Source organism: Trichosurus vulpecula, chromosome 1 (genome assembly GCF_011100635.1).
Source record: "Trichosurus vulpecula isolate mTriVul1 chromosome 1, mTriVul1.pri, whole genome shotgun sequence".
NCBI classification, from domain to species: domain Eukaryota; kingdom Metazoa; phylum Chordata; class Mammalia; order Diprotodontia; family Phalangeridae; genus Trichosurus; species Trichosurus vulpecula.
Genome location: NC_050573.1, coordinates 440,408,162 through 440,431,434, shown reverse-complemented (window position 1 = coordinate 440,431,434; position 23,273 = coordinate 440,408,162). Strand labels below are relative to the sequence as shown.

Genomic DNA, 23,273 nt, shown 5'->3' with positions numbered 1-23,273 from the left:
ACACACACATACATACATAAAATTGTTTTCCCAACTTTAAACTATCTCAATATCTCACTGTTCTTATTATCAATGCATAGGTTCTTAAGAGCTGAGTGACCTTACCAAAGATTCTATTGAGGTGTCCCTTTTCTTGTGATAGCGCATCCTGAGGCTATTAGGTGTCCTTCGTCCTTTCCTTGACCCCCAAGTCCCCCATAGTTTCTCTTCCTGCTGGTAACCATCCCCACTCTCTTGGCCATAATCACTGCTTCTGTTTCTCACTATTTATGTTCTTTTGAACTCATTGGCTCTTCTCCTGTCTGACTTTCTGTTCCCCAAGACTGTATATTCAACTTTCTGCTCTTTGTGTACTCTCTGCTTTTATGGCTTAACATCTCTACATAGCAACTACTACAGGTGTTTGATAATGTTTGTTGAATTAAACGTGATGCTTATGGCTGCCCAATCTAAATCTCTGGACCTGTCTGCCCTTTTCCGTTCAGCTCCCACCACTGACATCCCTCCCCAAACTCCGGACCTATATCTGGTGTAGCCACATAAATAGTTTGCTGGCCCCTCATTTAGCATGTTGAAAATCAAATTCATCCTTTTCTTCTTGCTTCCTTACCCTGTAAATGCAACCCTTGGCCTCTCCTCACTGAATAATGCTGTTGCCACCAGACACACAGGAATCCGCTTTGTGCCATTTTCATTCCTTTATTAAAAACATCATCTCAGTACATTTCTCACAGCGGGCACTGAAGCATCCTTCTTCCTACTCTGTCCCATGCAGTGAACTGTGGTGCTGATCATAGTTGCTAGCTTAGTAGGCAGTTGTATAGTAACCACGGGGGAAACAGAATTACTCTGATCTCTGGTGCTTCTTGGAGAATGGACAATCCCCCAGCACCATGTCCAAGAGCAGGCCTCTGGGGTTCAGACATAAAGCAGAAGAGAAATCAGTCACAATGTATGTACCTAAGTCAAATGACATGGAATATACATTCAGAACGAGATGTGCACTGAACTATAATGTGCAGGGGGCGAGAGGGAGGGATTATTTTCATCCTAATTGGGGAGTGGGGTAGAAGTAGCAGGGCAGTGAAAAGAAAGAGCAAGGAAATTTGAGAAGGTTTCCTCAGAAAGGTCATACTTTGGCTGGACCGTAAAGAAGAGTTGAAGATGATTGAGTGGTGGAGGGAACAGGATAAACAAAGATATGGGGGCAAGGACATTCAGTACTGGACAGAGAGGGCAACTTGACTGGTGCATGGTCTATGGAGTAAGACAAAAAACTGAAAGGTAGGTTCCAAATCATAGAGCACCTTGAAGGCTAAACTAAGAAGCATGGATTTCATTTTAAAAGTAAAGGGAAGTAACTAACATGTTTTGGGCAAGTTATGTACATACATTGTGACTGCAAACTGCTTGTAGGTAGGTTTGATGTTGTATTCACCTTCGTATACTCTAAAGCACCTAGCGTATCATAATGCTTAATAGCCACTGGATATAAAAGTCACTGAATAAATAAATGCCTTATTGCTGAAGGACTATGTCTGCAATCACAAACTTCACTGAGATAGAGCTGGAAGGAACCTCACTTTAAAGATGAGGAATTTGAGGCCCAGGAACATCAAGTGTCTTTTGTATCAACATTACATTCTGTCCAGCTGTGTGACTTTGGCCAAATCACTGATAGAAGATTTTAAATCTAGAATGTAATGGGCTGAAGATATAATAGAGAAGAAATTGGAAAGAAAATTTCCCCAGCTGTGTTTATCCATGTTCCTTCTTCTAGGAAAACTTATTTTTCTGTTCACATTTCCTTAGAAGGATGCTTCTAGCCTTGTAGTATATGCAAGTGAATTTTTTCATTTCTGTCTTTCAATTCTTTGCTTGACTTCTTTCAAAACAGGTCATTTGTTAACTATGGTACATATATGTTATTTAAAATAAATCCCATTTAAATGAACTCCATGGAGCTGCCTAAATTCTTATTGTACTAGGATTTCCTTATGTGACATATTACTTAAAATAAGTATTCCATAAGCTGAAGTTTCCAGAGTGTTTTTGTTTTAAGAGGTAATTTTATCTTTGACCACAAAGAGAGGCAGTGATGTACATGTGCCCAGGAGGCTTCTGGGTAATTTTTTTCCAGCTCCTGTGAGGTCATTTACTATGACCTCACCAGCTCATGTTTTTAGAAACACACCAAAAAGAAAACCTAACCAGGTACCTTCAATCAGCCGTCAACTGACATGGCATCCAAAAGAAAAGACCCAGGTGATCAGGCATCAGGAATGCACTCTTAAATTTGATTGGACTTGATTCACTAAGGACAGCTCTTTTGCTGGAGTGTTAAAAGCACTCAAAAGAAGGATGGAGTGTTCCATGCTCTCCAGGTTATCAATGTCTATTGTGTGAAGTGTTGTTCATCCTGGTTAGGTGTACAGTACTTTAGACTTTTCAAAGCACTTTCACATATTCTCATTGTTTTTGAGGGATACATCGCATCTTAGATGATATAGTTGTTTATGTTTCACAGAGACTTAATCATACTTTTATAAATTGTAGATAATTTGTAATGTCTTTATTCTTTGGTTGATAAATTCCTTAAATATTACAATATTGGCAGGCTAACTAGTTTGAAAAGGTCTATTAGATTTTTTTTAAGCTTATCTTGAGGACAACACCTTTAAAGAAATTTAAGAGTAATTAGACTTGATTTGTGACACTTCACATTGTGTAAAGTGGGTTTCACTTTTGTTTTAAAAGAGACCAAAAGAACTTCCATCTCCTTTCCAAAAATATTTCTATAAGTAGCCGTATTTAGTACGAAATTGTTGCATGAGCCTTAACCTGGGAATACTTTGCTGTCCCTCCATTGTGTGCATAATAATACTAGCTTTTCTCAGAGCAGGTATAAAAAGAAATAAAATTCTCATGTTGTGGAATGTCCATTGTTTGCTTTCTGTCTCACTGTAATCATAAGTCCTGCAATAGATAAGACAGAAGGGAATCTCAGGAGTAGTCATAATATACCAATTTATTCTTTGGTACAAACCATTAGGGTTCCACAGTGGTTGAGGATGGATATGTAATTTCTCACATTTGTTATAGGAATATTTTTGAAAAGCAAATTAACTTTATTTCTAATATGAGCTATTCCCAAATGTGTTTTAATTGGCCCTTCTTCACCTGGAAAGTTACTTTGTTAAATATTAGTTCTTTTTATATATCCCCCAATTTGTTTGTTTTTATTGAGTCAAACGAAGTAAACATTTACTAGGCAGTATCAGGAAACCAGATTCTCCTCTTATCTCATTGTCCCAATTTTCTTCTATGTAAAATGATTGGATTTGGCTCAGTCTTGAAGGTCCTTTCCATGGCCTAAGTTCTCTACCTCTTGGTTGTGTAATATTCAAAGAATGAACGTTCACTTTAAAGAGGTTGTCATGCCTGTAGATGGTAATGTCATTTCTTCCTCTTTTGGGAATGGAATTTGCAATATTTAACACCTAATAATACTGTGATTTTAAAGAAAATTAACATTTCCTCAGTAGAACCTCTTCCTTCCTCTTTTTTAGGAGTTGTTGCCATTGGGCTCATTAATAAAGCTATCGATGAGAAAAAATCCTGAGCAAACTCTGGAGGCCTGTTGTTACCTGCTGCCAAACTGAGAAATGTGAATCCAGACAATACTTATCACTATCAAGATATTCTGTTTAAAACTAAATCAGAAAAAATGAAGGTAGGTTCGAGTAACGCATGCTGCTTACATGGGCAACACTGCCCTTTGGAAAAAGCCAGAAACTTTTTCTTAACATGTGCTGTGTCCTTTCTTTTCATCTTTGTTCTGGGCTTCCTCAATACAGGGTGTTCCTAAAGTCCTAGACACAGAAGCAAAGGTGCGTATTTCCAAGAAATGAAATGAATGAAATTTCAACAACATTTTATTTAATTTGGAATATTAACAAATAACATCTTCAATATGATTTCCATCATTGGTGATGCAAAGTTGATGCGCTTTGCAAGATCACATGAACTCAATGCAATAACTCCACGTTACCATCAATTTTAGCACATTCGTTCTTTATGCATTCAGTCAAGTGTATTGCATCTGTGATTTCATTGAGTACACCTTCTCCTTTAGCATACCCCAGAAAAGAAGTCAAGGGGGCTAAGGTCTATTAATATTCCAAATATTTTCAAAATAGGCCCTTTGCCTATGTGTCCAGACTTTAGGGACACCCTGTAGATGAGAGGCAGTGGTGCTCAGACTAAATCTTATTGAGCTGGTTCATGCCTAACTCATTCAACAGTTATTGACTAATAACTTCATGCTTTTTTCTTAGCAGTCTACTAGTTTCAGGGTGGGGAGAAAAGAAGGGGAGATATTGGGCAGGAAGTGGTAGAGCAACATTCCTCTTCTTAAGATGCTTGGCATTTTACTGTGAGTAGATAAGACATACGCACTTTAAATTTCACACTTGCCCCATATTCTTTATGTGCCAAAAATGTGTGTAATATGAATTTACAAGATCAAAGACCAGTAACTACTGGCTTAGGCATGGGATTCTTAATCTGAGGACTGCAGACTTCCAAGGAGTCCATGGATGGATTCACAGGTTCCGTGAAATTGGATAGGGCAAAAAAAAAAAAAAAAAAAAACCAACATGCATCTTTATTTTCACTAATCTCTAACTGAAATTTAGCATTTCCTTTAGTTACTTAAAACGTTATTTTGTAAAATTGTCTATAAGCTTCATCATATTGCCAAAAGAGGGAGGAGGCACATGATGCCCAAAATGTTAACCCCAGGTTTAGGCTTTTTCATTATGGAAAAAAGAGGATTTGAGCTAAACATTAAAGATTGTCAAGGTAGGTTCTATGACTTATGGGATATTCTAGGCAGGGGGAATAGCTTGCACAAAGTCTAAGTGTTTCTTTGCTTTTTTCCCCATGACCTCAAGGTCACCCAGGGGTTTAGTGAATTTTTGACCATGTGAGCCTGTACCAATATCCCAGGTCAGTGGTGCATCTATAAGGAGCCTCAAAGCCCCAGTACCTGTGCTAGTGGGTTGTTATTGGTTGTGGGCTGCCCTTGGTCCATACTCGTTAAACCTCGGGGAGTATAAGAGGGTGAATCAAGGTGAACAAAGAGGACATAGTCCCTCTAGCTCACAGCTGCCCAAGGAGTCTTCTCCGAGATCAGCCCAACTCCAGAGATACCAGTAACTGTTAGAAGCAGGGATTCCAGGACCCTTCCAGAGAATTCCAGTCTGAGCTTTCCAGGTCTCAGAGGCAGGATGAACTTGGAGTCAGGACAACCTTCATTCAAATATTGCCTCACATCCTTACTGGTTACTTGACTTTGGGCAAACTGCTTAACCTGTTTGTGTCATGAACTAAGAGGTTGGACTTGACAATTTCTAGGGTCCTTTCTCGTCACGATTCTATGCTCCTATAAAATACTTTCCTAAGGATTTCTTCAGAATGTGCAAAAAACCCCCAAAAAACCCAGTGAAGCCTTTTAATCTGTCCAAAAGGCAACTGAGGAAGATTCTTATCAAATGACAGTTGGTCATTCAGACTTGTTTTGACTTACACCATACTTCCTACACCCTAGATACAGGATCTGCTCTGGAATGATTCAGGGTTGCAGGAGGAGGATGTTCAATATGTCCCACCTTGTATTTCGTACTTGACTGTGGAATTATCCAAAGAACTCTACTAAAGCAGATTCATTGAGCCACGTGGAAATTGAAAACTGTTTGTCATTTTTTTTTCCTCCTGGGATGTGGGTACAGAAGTTAGGGGAGGGAAGTAAGAAGTCCAAAATATTAAGTTTCTCTCTTTGCAGGCTGCCTGTGGTAGCCTTGCCAGAGAGCAGAAAACTTCTTCATCCAAGGGCTTCTGGGACCATTGCCCATGGATAGAAGGGGGAGAGAAGCATCCTGTCTAAGACCTTGGGAAAACCACAGCCACAGTGAGAGAAAGAAGTCAGAGAGGGAGGCCAGTAAGAGAATGATTCTCGGTCTTATCTCTTCCTGCTTGCTTCCTTATCTCCTTCCTGAGCTTGTTTGGGGGATGGGATGGATAGCATTGGTGGGGCTAACACTCTTTTTCTGGGCTACCTCTTCCTCAATTGTGCCAGCCCCAAACATTTCAAGACTCTATCTCAGACTTTCAGAGCTGTGTGGTTGTGCCTGCTTCTGTTAGGCTCTCAGAAAATGTCAGGCCTGGTTGATTTAGAGCACAGTAATGTTTAGAGGCCTTAAGGGAAGAGGACTATGAGAACAGGGTCCTGGCTTAAGCAATAGAAGACTTAAGTCTGGTCTGTCCCTGATCCGCTCTGACATTTTGTTAATCTCCAACTCTACCCTTCTCCATCTAAGGAACCAATAGACCATATTTTTTTTTTTACTTTTTGTGTGCGGTCCACTGAAATTGCTTTACTTATGTCGTTAAGCAGCTGTATAGAGAAACTCACATAAAAGAGTAAGCATACAAACCATAGCAACCTCTTTAGGGAGAAGCCTAGTTATTAATCTGTAAAATGTTAGGGTCAGAATAGTGTTTTGTAAGATCCTGGAGTCAGGAAAATCTGGGTTCAAATCTGGCCTTGGATACTTACTGGCTGTGTGACCCTGGGGAAGTCACATAACCTGTATTTGCCTCAGTTGCTCATCTGTAAAACAGGAACACACTGGAGAAGGAAATGGCAAACCACTCTATATCTTTGCCAAGAAAAAAACCCCAAGGATGATGTCTACGGGTCAAATAGAGTCGTACAGGACAGACAACAAGAAGATCCTTTAAGTTCTAGGATCATATGATTCTCTGAATCTGTGATATTTCATCCTGAATTAAAGTCCTTTTCCCCATCACTTAAAAAATTTTGCTCCCTACCTCCTATCCCTTTCTCTTTCATCATGACTTCTGGTCTTTTGCTCATTATACTCTTCTGGCCTTCGACCCAATTGATTGAGCCTACTGACTTGGCAGGGTTTGCTTGGCTTTGATAACACTGATGACATGACAAAGGAAGTCTGGTGTTGTAGTGAGATGGAAACCCCCACCTCCCACCCGCTGCCTTTTATAATCACACGGGACCAAAGAAAATGAAATTCAATGAGCATCCTTTCAGTGCCTTCTGTAGACAAGGTCCTGTACTAGGTGCTGAGGAATGAAAGGCAAAAACTAGTCAGTCCTCACGCTGAAGGGTCTTTTGTTCTAACTTCCTACATTTTAATGTAAAAAACATAGACAGTGTTGCTTCTGATGTGGATACAAATGAAAGCTGGTGTCATAAACCATACTTTCCTGTAGAGGCAGCTATGTATGTGGCATAATGGAAACGTGGTTCTCTCAGCATTCTGGGTTGGAGTCAGGAAGACCTGAGTTCAAATCCAGTCTCCGACACTTGCTAATTGCGTATCGTTTGGCCAAGGTGCTCAACCTGTCTGCCTCAGTTTCCTCAGTAATAAAATAGAAATAATATAGCACCTATTTCCTAGGGTTGTAGCGAGTTTCCAGTGAGATAATGCTTGTAAAGCGCTTAGAACAGGCACATAGTAGGTGCCTCTTACTTTTCCTTACTGTTAAGGGTAAAATTTAGTGGCATTTTCATAAATCTGCTCCTCACTGTATTGATAGGAGACTTGAAGTGGGTTTTGGCCTTGTCTTTGGCCACTGGGTCTCTTCGTCTCAGGGGGAAATGAAACAAAGGGCCACCTTCTACATTCCATTCCCATGAAGATTTTTCCACTTTATGTCAATATTTTCTATTTGCAATCTGTACCTAAGGACTCAGAATTATTTCCCTCCTCTTAAATGTTTGACTTTCTACTTATGTTTTCTGGTTTGGGAAAGAACGAGTAACAGTTTTACATGTATGAATTTATTTGAGGGAGTTAAAATAGACATTTTAGGTTAAATGATATTTTCAGGAAAATGGTGTTTATGATAATAGAGTGAAAAGTTCAGAGTACACTGGGACTCTGGGTATAAAATACCGTCCTCCCAATAGCATTCGGATGTTTTTGCTTGCTAGTGAAATACATATGTAAAAGTCAAAAATAATTTACAGGTTCACAAATATATACAAGTCAAAATTTCCTTAGTTTATCCTTAGTTATATAATACATATTGCATATTATTACATGCTTGTTTCCACTTTCAGACATCTTTAGTGCTGCAAATTTGTCTTAGCCTCTTTATGTTCACTTGTTCTAGTGTATATCCCCTAATGCCCGGGTTTACTATTTATGTCCCAACTTCCAGCTATATATCATATCTGTAGGAAATATTTATTTGAGATTTTTTCACAAAAAGTTTCCCCATTAAACAAAATACTGAAGGGAAAACTTCCTAACAATTACAGCAGTCTAAAAGTAGAGTGTAGTAAGTTGCCTTTTGCTGGAAATCTTTTGTCAAAGCTTTAATGGCAACTTACTGGAAATACTGAAATGAATGTGTTTTTTTGTTTGTTTCAGTGTGAGTTGAACGAGCTTGTCTGTGAATTTTTTTTTTTAATCCTAAGAGTCTGTGATCCTAACTAGGAGAGAATACTTGCTAATCAAGCCAATACCTAATTTAGCCTATATTAGAGCTTGATTATTTTTATTGAGCCTGATACATTTTTCAAGCCCTGACTTTATGGACTTAAATAGCTACACTGCCATGTCAGATCCAATATTTTTCTCTCCTTCCCACAATGAAAATTCAGTAAAACCTAAAATCTGTTTATATAGGACTCCATATTAATCTCCATGGAAATTTTTTTTTATATTTGGAAAAGCTAAAATCATTTGTTCAGAATACCATGTACAAGAATAGGAAAATACAACTTTTTAAAAAATAAGGTGACTTTGTGCAGGTAGGACAGACAAGAAGGGACTTCTTCAGCCTCTCTGAAGGAACACCAAAAACATACGTTAATAATGATGGGTCTATCCTTCCCAATGCCAGTAATCATTCACTTTAGTATGAACTAAATGAATCTTCTTATTTCTCACATGCATATGAATTTTATTATTGACAGAGTTGGCTGTAGATTTTCCTTTAAATATCATCATTGCACTAATGGACTTTGAATACATACTGAAAACATATGTCTAACAAAATGCTAGCTTTTGCCAGACTTGTGTGTATGCGTAATACAGAAACTGCAGCCTACATATATTTTTACCTCTGTACCTCATAAGATGAAAACATAGAACAGAACTTCTTAGGAATACGTATCTCAGTATCACAGACGTGTAGGTGTTTTCTTTCCTTACTGGTCTCTAAGATGTCTTGACGATTGTCAGGTAGGCACTGGACCGATCTGTGATTTTGGACATTAGAAAGTAGAGGAATGGATCTAGGCAACTGTTCAGGCTGCCCAGGCACAATGCGATGAGATAGGAAAAATATAAGTCATCTATGTTGTTGTTGTAGTAGTTCACATGGTGAGTAATAAGTAATATGTTGCTTGGCGTGAAACAAATAGCAAAAATCACTAGGATGAGGAGACTCACTTTAATATACCAGAACCATTTCTGATCATAGGCCTTAAGTGTCCGGATGATGGATGTGTAACAGAAGATAATGACAACAAGTGGAATTACAAATCCAACAAAGGCCAGAGAGATGAAGTAGTAGAGATGGAAGGGTGACATCATCTCACAGGTGTTATGTACATCATGACAAGTATAGATCCCAAGTTGGTCCAGGTAATATACTTGCTTTGTTATGAAGAGTGGCACCATATATAAGAAAAGAGTGGCCCACACCAGGCCACAAGCGAGCATTGCATAAGTGCGCTTTGGGAGCCCACGATAGGTGAAAGGGTGAACAATGGCCAGGTAGCGGCTGATGCTGATGCAGGCAAGGAGCAGAGTGGTGCAATACATGTTGCCATAGAAAACAGCAGTGGTCATACGGCACATGGCTTCTCCAAAGAGCCAGTTATTTCCATGGAGATGATAGGCTATCTTAAAGGGAAGTGTGATACAAAAGAGGAGATCTGCCACAGCCAAGTTAATGTAGAAGATGTTCATTGAGATAGACTTGGTCTGGAAGTAAAGCATCCACAGGGTTGCTGTGTTGGCTGACACACCCACTGAGAATACCACTATGTATATAGCAGGTATTAGCTTGGTGCTTAGGGAGCTCGTCAGATAGCCTATGGTGTTATTGTTTACACGAAGGGTAACAACACTTGATTTATCCATAGCACACTTCTCTTCAGTTGGAGTAGTTCCAGTCCACCCTTCTATAACAAAATCAGGAAATTTTTCATAGGAACTTTGGGGGGCACCTCGAAAGGTCTTGATACCTACGGTTGGTTCTCCAGCATCGTTAGGGGCATGATATGTACCTATAATTGGAAAGAATATTTAAGTTAGCAAGTAATTTCTTATGAAGGTGATAGCTTCGGATTTGCAAACAAAGTTTTTTTCACAATCACCTATCAGTTGCGATAGGTGTGCGGTTTATTTTATTGTTTTTGTTTTTTGTTTGTGTTTTGTTTTTTAAGACATGCTTGTTCAAGCTCAGTTAATCAGCAAGTATTTGTTGACTACCTTCTATATATCTGACATAATGCTCACCGGTGCAGAGCACACAAAAGACAAATGAAGTAAAAGACCAGACACCACTTAAGGAACTTAAATGGTAGTTGGAGAAACAAAACTAATAATTAGCTGCAATTTACAATTCAAAATATTAAAGCAATTAAGTGCCAAACTCAGCTGTAAGAGCAACTTAAGGTAAGAAGGTAGAGAGATTCTTGTGGGTGTGAATGGTCAAGGAAAGCTTCTTGGAGAAGATTCAGATTATGTGTATCTTAATGCATTAATGGGTAGAATTTAAATAAATATAAGGGATGAGAGAATAATCTAATCAGGAGGTGAGAATATGTATGAAATAAAAGAGGGCAATAAGGCAACTGGCACAACTAGGATTGGAGAGTGCTAAGAATACTATAATTCTTTGACCGTCTATCTATATTAATTCATCTGTTGGAACACTTCATATGCAATCATGTGACCAGAGACTAGTGAGGTGATATATTACTTGAGCAACTGAATCATATTCCAATGACAAGTCCTGGTATAAATGAAACCAGAAGACATCCCACCAAAAAGGTTGCATGTAAATGGAAGGACGGCTTACAGTTTCTCCTTGGCAATGTGTGTATAATGGAATTGGTAGAGTTGATTCTTTGTTTGCTCTAAGGCATTGAGAAACATAATTTCATAGGATATTTCGATGCCTTGCTTTTTGGGGCTCACAATTAGGATAAGCAAACAGTCCATCATGAAGATAAATTTACTTTATATGCCAATATCTATTGAAGAGAATGAAAAAGGAGGAGAAAAATTCTTCAAGGTTCTCTAAACTAAGTGCCTTAATACTTCAAGGATGGTCACAGCACTCCAAAAACTGAGTTACAAAATATAGTTTGTAGTTAAGAAACAAAAACAAGTGATTTATATTCTGATGCCCCATATTCTAAATGCTTTAGACAAGAATAGAAACCATTGTGGCAAACTGAACAATACTATAATGAAAAGAAACCAGCTAGGATTGCAGAGGATGCAGAGAAATTATAATGTATGACCTCTTGAACCAAGCCTGTTTGAATACAATTTGGCTACAAAAGATGAGAAATAGGCAAAAACAAAAGCTATGTTTTGCTTTCACAATTTCTTTTTAAATGTAGTTAACGCAACTTAATAGCTACAGTAGGAAAGTTGAAACAAACCAGATGATGTGTCAGTCAATAGACATTTGATCTCCTTGCCGAGTAAACAGACATGGCAGGCATGGACCATGTGGATTAGAGCAAGAATTCTTAACCTTTTTGAGTCATGGACCCCTGCCTGTCTGGTGAAGCTCTTTTTCAGGATAGTGCTTATCAATGAACAAAATAAAGATGACTAAAGAAACCAATTACATAGAAATATAATTATCAAAATATCTCTAAAACAAGTTCATAGACCTCAAGTTTAAAACTGCCAATTTTGAGTATAAACTCATTTCTAAAACACTGGTGGAAAGAATGGTGGTGGAAAGAATGATGGAAGAAATGGTGGAAAAACAGTGAAGGGGAGAGCATGACCATGCAGAGACTTTGTTTGAGAATCACTTAAGCCCATTCCAAGAGCATTTTTAGGTGGAACTAGGAGAACAGACAAATAGATGTGAAATGGAATGGACCTACTGGTGTTTTCATAATTTGTTTTTGATGAGTATGATAGTGGAGTCACCTTTTGTGGACTTTTAACTTCTCAATAGACGTGAGTGAGTAGCAATGACAACAAAAAAACCACAAAACTGAGATTAGTGATACTTAGCCAAACATATTTTCTGCTACATAGATAAGATATTGTTGGAAGAGGAAACACAATTTTAAATATGCTCAGGGATTGATTTTCAAGGTATTTCAAAGAAAGGAAAATCCAAAAGGATGGGAATATCAGCAAATACCAACCTATGAATCTATTCTTTAATCTCTATAAAATCTTTTATATGAATGACCTATGCATATAAGAAGGATATCCTTGATGTAAATAGGACAAGGGGATAGGCATGGTTTTGTAGACTTCCTTTTTCCTATACAGCAGACTGTTGTATCATTCTAGTCATATCATTACCTGAATGAAGGGAGAGAATTCCACTTTGTCTAAAAAATTTTTTTTGAAGCATTTTATTTCATGAAAGAAAATGTAACTTTTAAAGGCTGTCTTCAAACAAGATTTCCTCCTGTATATTTCTTGCATATATATGCATGTTAAAATAATGCAAGATTCTATGATTAAAACAAACATGGAGATGACTTTATTCAACAACTCAACGAGTATTAATATCAGTAAAACATAAAACAGGCATATTTTCACCCAGGGTATTCCTTTGTAACACGAAGGATTCCCTTCATAAAGGACAAACAGAAGGATTCCCCCTAGAAGGCAAGGTTTTTTTAAATGTTTCTTTTTGCCAGTGATAATGAATGGCATCAAATTCCAGAACACAATGGCATCAAATCCCAAACACTTGACCACTACAAAGTCTCCTTAGTGATATACATAATTATTCTTAAGAGGTTGGCCAGACCTTTCTCATAGGAGAAAAGAAAGGGTGTTGTCAAAGGTATATTGTCGAAATGGATAGTTAGAAGGTCAAGCCCTTGATTTCAAGTGAGTATGTATATAAATACATAAAATGGATAAGGATTGCAGATGGATGGTAAGTTGGGTCCAGAACTGCATAGGAGGAAAGAGGGCCAGATTGTATCTTTTAAATGCCTAGGCATTTTCACTGGTCCTACACCCCTTGTTACAAAAGCCCATCTTTTAACATTTTCTTTATAATGTGATGGGGCAGCTAGGCAACACAGTGTATAAAGTACCAGGCCTGGAGTCAGGAAGACTGACTTTCCTGAGTTAAAATCTGGCCTCAGGCACTTACTAGCTGTATAATCCGGGGCAAGTCACTTAACCATTTGCCTGCATTTCCTGATCTATAAAATGAGCTAGAGAAGGAAATGGCAAACCACTCCAGTATCTCTGCCAAGAAAACCCCCTAATGGGGTCACAAAGAGTTGGATATGACTAAAAATGATGTAATGTGGTTGTAAGTCATAAGTTGCAAGCCATAGAGAATCTCAGACTCAGAAGAATCAGAATTGTAGATGACAAAAGACAGCGGCAACATGTGTGGCAGATGTGAGCAGGTTGTGGTGTAATATATATATGTATGTATATATATATGTATATACACATATATAAATACATATAATTACATATATCTTAGTGGTCTTAATCAGAAGAATTGGTGTAAGAAATATCTAGCATATATATGACCACACATATAATCAGAAAAGGAGGTGGGTTGGTTAAGTATTGGAAAGGAAATATCAATCAATGGACAATAAAAGAGACAATATTCTGTGACCAGCCCTAGTTGAGAAATGTTTAACAAAAGAAATGAAAATACAATACAGCATAGATAATGTTAATTTGTAATTCTCTAATTAATCTCTGCAGGGATCCAATTCTATTTGAGTTCGACAGTACTCCTAATACTACCCAGGCACCAACTGTATGACCCTCTGAACATAACTTAACTTTTTGCAGGTTCAGTTTCCTTATCTATAAAATAAGAAATATAATAACATCCACCTCCCATGGTTGTTGTGAGAATCAAATGAGACATGTGTAAAGTACTTTACAAATCTCAAAGCACTATATAAATGTAAGGTATTTTTATTGTTTGTTATACATGAGAAGCATTGAGATAATTAAGAGAACCAGAAGAAAACTTACAGAACATTGGGTACATGATCCATAGAGGTTTTGTGGAAGGACATTGACACAAGTCACCTAGACTAGGATTCCACCATCGAAGTACCTACCCTGAAGAGTTCATAATGCCACCTGAGCATCTAGGTGAGACTATATGGAGATGGAAATAGCCTGAGTACAAGTAAGAGGAAAGGACTGGAGCTATGAATGCCATTGGAGTGGGGAAAGTCACTGAAGAAATGCATTTAGAAAGAACACTGGCCCTGGAGTCAGGAGGACCTGAGTTCAAATGCCGCCTCAGACACTTGACACGCTTACTAGCTGTGTGACCTTGGGCAAGTCACTTAACCCATTTGCCCTACCATCGCCTTGTCAAAAACAAAAAAACAAAAAAAAGAACATTTTTGACATCTTTCTTTTAGTTTAACAGTGCAGAAAAAAGGTTCTGGGATGAAAATTTTCTCTTTTGTTACTCAACTAGAGCATTGAGTTTTGGGTTTTTTTTTTCAGTTTTGTTTTGTTTTTGCTGGGACTCTGAAATAGTTAAATGATTTTTTTTAATGGCAGAAAGTCAAATACTTAAGGATTTAAACATTGGCAAGCATAGTTAGCCTTATCTATTAAAGAATGTGCTTGCCTGTTTTGGAGTACAATTATGAATTTCTACTGAAAGTAAACAAAACTGAATGAATGACGGGCCAAAATTTGACTCCAATAGTGGAGAGGTGAGAATGCCTCTATTCCATGCCCCTTTCCCAGGCTGTGATTGCTTATATGTATGTCTCTTTGAGGTGTTAGCGGGGATTTTTTGTTTGTTAGTTTGTTACCAAGCTCATGCGGAACAGATCAAATGAAATAATCAATCTTGGTCCAGGAGAGATGATATTGGAACATTCTTCCTCCCAAGAGAGGGGTGGTGGTCTATGCATATAGATTGGTATATTCTCTGTCAGTCATAGTCATTTTATCAGATTTTGTTTAAATATTTTTTTCTTATAAGAGGATATTTTGGAGGGTATTGAAAATGATTCTTGATGAAAGAAAAAGAATTAAAATAAAAATATGAAGTTCATAATTAAGAAACTATTATTTCTTGAAGTCATATCATGTTTTGACTTTAGAAATATGCCATGGTAGAGAAGGTACTGAGATGGGTCAGCTGGGGCTCTGGCTAAGTGCCTTAATCTCCTTGAAGTTCCCTCTCCTCGATGATCTTATAGTTGACAAGAGTTGAACTACATCATCTCTAACACCTATTTTTTTTAGCGTGATTCAGTGAACAAACATTTTTAAACATTATTAATATTCAAATTGCTGTATTCAGCATTGGGCATAAAAACAGACCCAAAACAGTCCCTTCCCTCAAAGGGCTTTTAGTTCCATTGGGAGCAATGAATCAACAAACATTTATTAAGTACCTGCTATGTTCCAGGCACTGTGTGCTAGGTGCTGGAGTTACATACAACTGCAAAAGTCATACAGTCCCTGCCCTCAGGGAGTTTCTGTTCTCCTTGAACAAAATACCTACTTATGTACTCAGCCTCCTTGCAGTTTCTCACACACAATGGTCTGTCTCCTGAGTTTAGGCATTTTCACTGGCTGTCAGCCCCGCCTAGAATTCCCTCCCTTCTCATTGCTTCTTCAAATGTCAGCTAAAGTCTGGCCTTCTACAAGAGGCCTTTCCTAATCCTCATTAGTCTTAATGCCTTCCTTCTGAGATTGCTTCCAATTTACCCTGCATGTATACTGTTTGTTCATAGACTGTTTGCATGTTGTCTGTTCCCTTAGACTGTGAGCTCCTGGAGAGCTGGGACTATATTTTTTGCCTTTTTTGGTATCCCCTGGCCATAGCACAGTACCTGGCGTGTTGCTTGACATACTGAGGGACTTAAAAAGTAACTTTGAGGGTGGATTGCTAGCAACCATTGTTTGTCCTTCCCTAGGTTTTTTTTTTTTGAAGAGGCCCAATGACATCATAGGGAGATGTCCTCACTTGCATGTGAATTGGGTTTAAGTAAGGCAGAATTACACCTCACTCTCTCTTCCAGAGTCATTGAAGTCCAGTGACAAGACAAAAGTCAGGAGGACTGGTCATGGCCAGGGATGCAGTGGGTAATCTTGGTGTTTTGGATGCCTGACCGAAATCTAAGCTCTCCACAGAGCCTGCTCCAGCCACCTTCATGGCCACTGGAACAAATTGTTCTCTTCTGCCCATTCCCGCAAGGGAGGTCTTCACGTACTTGGGATAGACATCCCCCTAATTTACTGACATATCTGATGCCTTTCGATTTCCCTCAACCTGGTTTCACATGTCTGCTGAGATGGTTTACTGGAGTGTGGCCATTGTATGTACAGCTTCTTGAAGTCACGGGTGAGAGTTGAGTGCCAGGTGGGCACCAAAGATGGATAAGCAGCCTGGAAGAAGGCTCAGCAAGTCCTCACGCCAGAGGGGTTAGTTCTCCCTGAATACCCCACATACCCCTACTAGCGACCAGAGCAATCAGGAAAGGCCTCTTAAGAAAACCATACTGTAGGGGAACATTGAAGGATTCTAAGTATACTGAGAAATGAGAAGTAGTAGTGAAGAGGTGAAAGGTTGAGAGGTGCTCGACACCCCAAAATATTGACGCACCGGGTCCTGCCAAAAGAATTCGACTCAAGCCTTCTTAGCCAAGGAAAAAGACAAAGTTTATTAGGGACCAGCTACACTGGCCAGATCCTCCAGCAGCCCCGCCATAGGCTAGACTCCTAAAGAATCTGAGCGCCTTGTGGAAGCTGGATGGGATTTAAATACATAAAAGATTGTGGGAAAGATTGAGGGGTTGTCTGAGGTGACTGGTGGGGGGCTTTTGGGATGGTCCTGAGGGGAAGTCTAAGGAAGATAAGGTGGAGTCAGAGTCCAGGATCCAAGAGAATGGGATCAAGGGCAGGAAGTTCCTGAAGGAATATCAAGGTTGGGAAGTAACTGAAGGCATGCATGTCTAAAGTTACAGTAGAGGGAGAGATTTGGGCCTAATAAGAATGGGAGGCTATAGCCTCAGGCTAAAACCCAATCAAGCAGGGAAGAGTCAAGGAAAATTCCTAAAGACAAATGGGCTTTTTTTGGGGTTAGGAAGAAAAGGTCTCTGGGCCTGTACCCCATCAGTAGGGTGTGAACGACCGCTGTCATGACAGGGGAGGTGCAGGGAATGTCACGTTTGTCTGAAATCTAGAGTGCCCAAAGTGGAATGACGTGTAGTGGGTCTGGAAAGTGGAATGGGAAAGGACACTGGGCCCCCTGCTAAGCATTTACAAATACCTCATTTAATCCTCAAAACAACCCTGGGGGTAGATGTTTTATTATTACTATTTTCCACATGATGAAACTGAGGAAACCCGAAGCAGAGCTAAGTGACTTGCTCAGGATCACACTGCTAGTATCCAAGGCCAGATTCCAACTCAGGTCTTCCTTATCAAAGGCGAGGTGCTAAGAGTGTAAATTCCCAAAAGAGGCATTTGCATAGTCAGGCTTGTGCTTTAAGAATATCACATTGGGAACTGTGTAGAGCAAGAGTTCTTAATCTGGAGATAGATTTCAAAGAGTCTGTGAGTTTAGAGGAGAATAGGAATTATATTTTAATTTTAATGTAGTTTCCTTTGTAATCCTGTGTTTGTTTGTCTTTTTAATGCATGTGAAAGCATCATTCTGAGAAGGGCCCCATGGACTTAACCTGACTGCCAAAGGAGTCCATGACACAAAAAGACTTAAGAACCCATGGTAAAGAGGATGACTTAGAAAAGGGAGGTCCTGAAATTCAGGCATTCCATGATGTTCACTATCCCCCTCTGGAGCTTCTAGGGAAAGGATTGTGTATCTTTCCTGCACTTTACATGAACTATGTACTATGAATATCTGGATTTAATTTAACAAATCCTTGTTCATTATGTAAGATAACAACAGTAATTAACATTTATATACTACCGACTGTGTGTCAGGCATTGAGCTAAGCACTTCACAGATTTTTCTCACTTGATTCTCACAACTAGATTTTGAGGTAGGTGCTATCATTAGCCACATTTTGCAGCTGAAGACAGTGTTGTTCAGTCGTTTATCAATTGTGTCCTACTCTTTGTGACCTTATTTGGGGTTTTCTTGGCCGAGATACTGGAGGACTTTTTGCCATTTCCTTCTCCAGCTCATTTTACAGATGCAGAAACTGAGGAAGATGTTAAGTGACTTGCCCAGGGTCCCACAGCTGGTAATTGTCTGAAGTCAGATTTGAACTCAGGTCTTCCTGACTTCAGGCCCAAGACTTGTCTGTGTCACCTAGTTGCCTCTGTATAACCACAATTGCTGCATGAACAAGGTAGCATCCAAAATAAAGCTATATATGAGACAAATTGGTAAACTTATTCAGTGTTTTGCTTTTTCACCTATTAATCTTTATTAGCTCTTTTGATAGAATTTCTCCATTCTCACATGCCATCTGAAGATTAGCATTCTCCCAGGATAAAGGTTTCTCACAAAATCTTAGTAAAGAAAAGCAAATGTTCAGCTTGTTAATATGTCTCATATGACTTCTGGATTCCTTTATGCTAGTCACTAGCATTAAGGGGGATGGAGAATACCTTTTTGCAGAATGAGGGAATTTATCAGAGACTACAAGGAAGTCAGAGAATTGAGGAGCTGTGTGTGTGTGTATATATATGTGTACTTCATATGTATATATATCTATATATCTATATCTATCTATCTATATATATAAAACTATATATATATATCAAAAGGCTTATACGCCTTCCCCAATATATATGACTTCCTCAGTGATAAGGTCTGATTTATCCTTTCTCTATCTTATTTGTATATGGTTGTTTGCATTTGAGCTCCTCATTTTTTTCTTTTTTATCCCCAGCTCTTAGAAGCACATGATAGGTGTTTAGTAAATACTTGTTGCCTTGAGATTGGTGCAAGATTAGATTTTAGATCTCTTCCAAAATTCTGTAACAGAATGGTAACAGAAATGAGTGAAAAGTTTTCCTATATGTTTTTTTGCTCCTGCTAGATAGAAATTATGTCTAAGTTTTGTGTGTGTGTGTGTGTGTGTATGCGTATACACACACATTCTCTTTCTACACACACACACACACACACACACACACACATATGTATATATACATACGTATACATACACAGCTAGATAGGTTAAGACATCTGTGTAACATGCAGTTTGAGATGTCCAAAACACAGTTGGAGATGAGATACTGGAAGTCAGTAGAGAGTTTAGGACTGGATAAGTAGACTGGAGAATCATTGGTAGAGAGATGATAATTAAATCCATGAAAGCTAAATGGTATAGAGCAGAAAAGAGAAGCCACAATAGACTCATAGGGAATACTCATAGTTAGTAGACAGGACCTGCATTGAAAAAAGGCCATTAGATTTTGACGAAGTGTTTCTTTATAATAGGTTGACAATGCAAAATGTTTAGAGCCTTATTTTATAGCACCATACATCCTAGAATATTGTCCCTGACAAGGGAATTTTTTTAAAGTATATGTCACAATTTAAAAACAATTCTTATGCTTACATAATGATGACTTTCCCAAAAGCATGCCACGATAAACAGTAATGGTGTTCATAAATAGCCTGGCTCCCCTCTTCTATTAGACTTTCCTAAAATTATCCAGTTTAGTTTGGTTCAGAATAGATCATCCTAATATTTTTCTTTTTATAATTAGATTTTTAAAATATATACATTTCAGTATTTGATACCTTTTGTTTAAAGATTAGTCCATCTGCTTTAAAAAGCATGAAAATTGATATGTTTCAGAAGTTTTTGTTTGATAAAAGATCCCAGTAAAAGGATCATGAAACCAATTCAAAGAGAGATATGATATCAATTATTTCATTGATAGGCTTCGATGATAAATATAGTCATTATCTAACTTTTTTCACTTTGATTCCTCACTCCTTGTTTTAAAAACTTCATCTGCCCTTTAAATTTTTTTAAAAATATAAACTATGATTTCTCTTAGAACAAGATAGATATTCAAAATTTTTGTAGCTTAATTGCCTTACTGAGCATTTCAGCTTAAACTATTCCTAAAAAGAGGCCTGGGTGTAAAGAAATAAATGTTCCTGATACATCAATAGCACATATGTGACTGCTTTGGGGATTCCAACTCCCCATTTGAAAAACACTCCTTTGAAAATGAATTAATTCACAATGCCTGTCTGCCATGTGGCTCAGGAGTCACTGGGTCCAAATCTTTACTACTGTTTTAATTTTGAAGGAAACTGTGACATTATACATTGATGTTCTGATCATATCCTAATGGGCAGGCAGTATAGAAAGAATAATTGTCTTTTCATAGTACCTAAAATTTTTTTTTAATTCCTTCTACCAATTTTCCTACTGAAAGTACAATTATAAAAGGACAGCTTTTAACAGCCAGGTCAGTTAACTAAGGATATACCATACAAGCTAACTATTGACCAAATATCTGATCACCATCTTTCCCTGTATAAACCCCTCCTTCACCCCCAGCATACCCTGGGATTCCATAAGGATCCTGGTATAAGAAACAGTGTGTTTTATTAGTATGAAAAAACACATTTGAGGATTTTTCAGAGCCAGTTCTCAGATGCCCAAAAAGGATCTCACAAAGAAAAGGATAGTTGATTTAATTGCATTCACCAGATTTCTTTCATTGGGTCACAAAGCATGTCTCAGCACTACCAACATATAAATATTTATTGTAGTCATATAGCATATGACTGTCTAATTTTTTAGGGACCTTTTTATATGAGAGAAAATCACATAAGAACTGTATTTTTGTTGATGTACCTTCTAGTACTTTAAGATTGAAATGTACCTTTTTACTGAGACCTTATAACCTTTATAGTACAAGAAAAACTGTTAACTTGACCCTTAATTTCTCATGTAGGTTAACTCACAATTTAAAGAAAAGAGACTTACCACTTTGACTCAGAGTTGTTGATGATAAGAAAACCAGTTGAATCATTGCCCAAAGGAGAGTTTTCATTTTGATCACTGGATTTCCTTTCATAAAATACTTCTGCTTCTTAGGGAAGGTGGAGATCTTTCCTTAATTTCATAGTTTAAGAACAGAGAATAAAATGCTAGGAGCCTTCTTTTTGTAAGCGTGTCCAGGACTGTGAATGGTTAGGAAGTTCTCCTTAGCTTTCTGCAGCAGAAGGGTGTAGCACGTCTGAACATGTAAATATGCATGACTCATTCTGAGCCTCTGGCAAACAAGGAAAATATTAAATTGCTCATAGAAAAAGCCATTTTAACTCTTAACGTTCATTTAATATGAATTATTATTGGTAAATGTGATTTCTACTCCCATCTATCCTATTCATAATTAAATGTGAAATTATGATTGTATTTATAAACAATAAAAGTAATTATGAGCAAATGTACTTAATGATGATAGAAGTAAGCTAAAAACAAGTGGGGCTGGCTCCTTAGTTTTATTTAGTTCCGTAATTTCAGTACTGCTTGTTTGATAAAAGTCAAGATAACTATACTCTGTCTGGAATTGGGCTTTATTTATGTGTTTCACTTAGGAACTGCCTATAACCTTGCTTTTGTCTCCTTAGCATTATCAACCTCAGCACCAAAAACTACGCAACAGTTTCATCAAGTTTTGCTTGACCCAATTCTTTGATGTCTTATCTCATAGGATCTTTGCAGTGACTCTGTGAAGAAGTATTCCTTGTTTTATCATAGGGAAGGAGAGTGCTTAACGGGACTTTTGGGACTTGCCTAAGGTCAAATAGCTGTTAAGTAGCAGAACCAAGACTCAGACCCAGAATTTCTAAATCTTAATCCAGTGTTTCTTCCATCTTGCAGTGTCTAATAGTTTTGCTTGCTTAATGTTTCCCCCTTTTTTTCTCCCCTTATCTTCCCAAACCAAACCATGTCTTAATTCTTAGATTCTTACATGAATATTCGTTAACAGTCAGTGGTTGGGTGGCCACTTTGGATGTGCTCCATGTCTTCAGGCTCACATGAATTTAACACTTGTGTGAATAGATCTGTTGGCCTGAATATCACTTTCCATTCCAACCTTCTATATCCTCTAAACACATAAAAATTAACTGATGAAGATTGAACATCAAATACCATGTTATGATCACATAATCATTTATAATGGTAGTTTTAGAAAACAAAGGTGATGACAGGGATATAGTTTCCAATGTAGATTTGATAATTGACTGCAGTTTCCTTTGACTTACCCTGTTACTCTTTCTTTTCTTTTCTCTTCTTTTCCTTCCTTTTCTTTTTTCTTTTCTCTTTTGGTGGAGGCAGTTGGAGTTAAGTGACTTGTCCAGGGTGATACAGATAGTACATGTCTGAGACTGGATTTGAATTCAGGTCTTCCTGACTCCAGGGCTGGTGCTTTGTCCACTGTACCACCTAGCTGCCCCTATTCTATCAAGTAATGCTTAAAATGAATTTCGCTTGAAAACCACAGGAGATTTTGGTTTAATTGAAATGGTCCTTGTTATATGTGACTAAGTCCTTAGATTTTAGAACATAATTGTTTTCCTTCCTCTCGATGTTTAATAGGTCATTCTGTGATGTGCTTTGTACAGATTAACAAGTTCCCAACTTGCTTCATGATTATATTAAACATAGCAAGGTAGCCCTTATATTTGACATTAATTCTACTATTGGAAGTGTATCCCAAGAAGGGCCATCTCCAGTCGTCCTGATGTGTGTCTGGCCACTGGACCCAGCTGGCTCCAGGAGGAGTAGAAGGAGAGAGGGAGGCAGGCTGGTGACTTTGCACAGCTCTGCCTCACTTAAATCCAATTTACTTGCATATCATGGCATCACCTCCCTGATGTCATGGTCCTCTTCAAGAATGAAGGACAAACAACAATCCCAAGGAAATAATTTTCTATTTCTATTTTTTTTTTTGGAGAGGGAAGGCAAGGCAGTTGGGGTTAAGTGACTTGCCCAAGGTCACACAGCTAGTAAATAT

The 23,273-nt window shown here is 38.1% G+C and overlaps 2 protein-coding genes across 2 annotated transcripts in view; one reads left to right on the top strand and one right to left on the bottom strand.

Moving 5' to 3' along the window:
• Nucleotides 1-23,273, top strand: part of IQGAP2 (IQ motif containing GTPase activating protein 2) — a 288,287-nt gene that overhangs the window by 163,246 nt on the left and 101,768 nt on the right. Inside the window, exons 4-5 of the mRNA XM_036747108.1 lie at nt 486-531; nt 3,624-3,733. Coding sequence (XP_036603003.1) covers nt 486-531; nt 3,624-3,733 — 156 coding nt within the window. The remainder of the gene's footprint in view (nt 1-485; nt 532-3,623; nt 3,734-23,273) is intronic.
• On the bottom strand, nt 7,872-21,456 carry F2RL2 (coagulation factor II thrombin receptor like 2). Its single transcript, XM_036763276.1, has 2 exons — nt 21,236-21,456; nt 7,872-10,348 (listed from the first exon to the last, which is right to left on the bottom strand). Exons 1-2 carry the CDS (start codon nt 21,324-21,326, stop codon nt 9,273-9,275), a joined length of 1,167 nt encoding a protein of 388 aa, XP_036619171.1. The 5' UTR covers nt 21,327-21,456; the 3' UTR covers nt 7,872-9,272.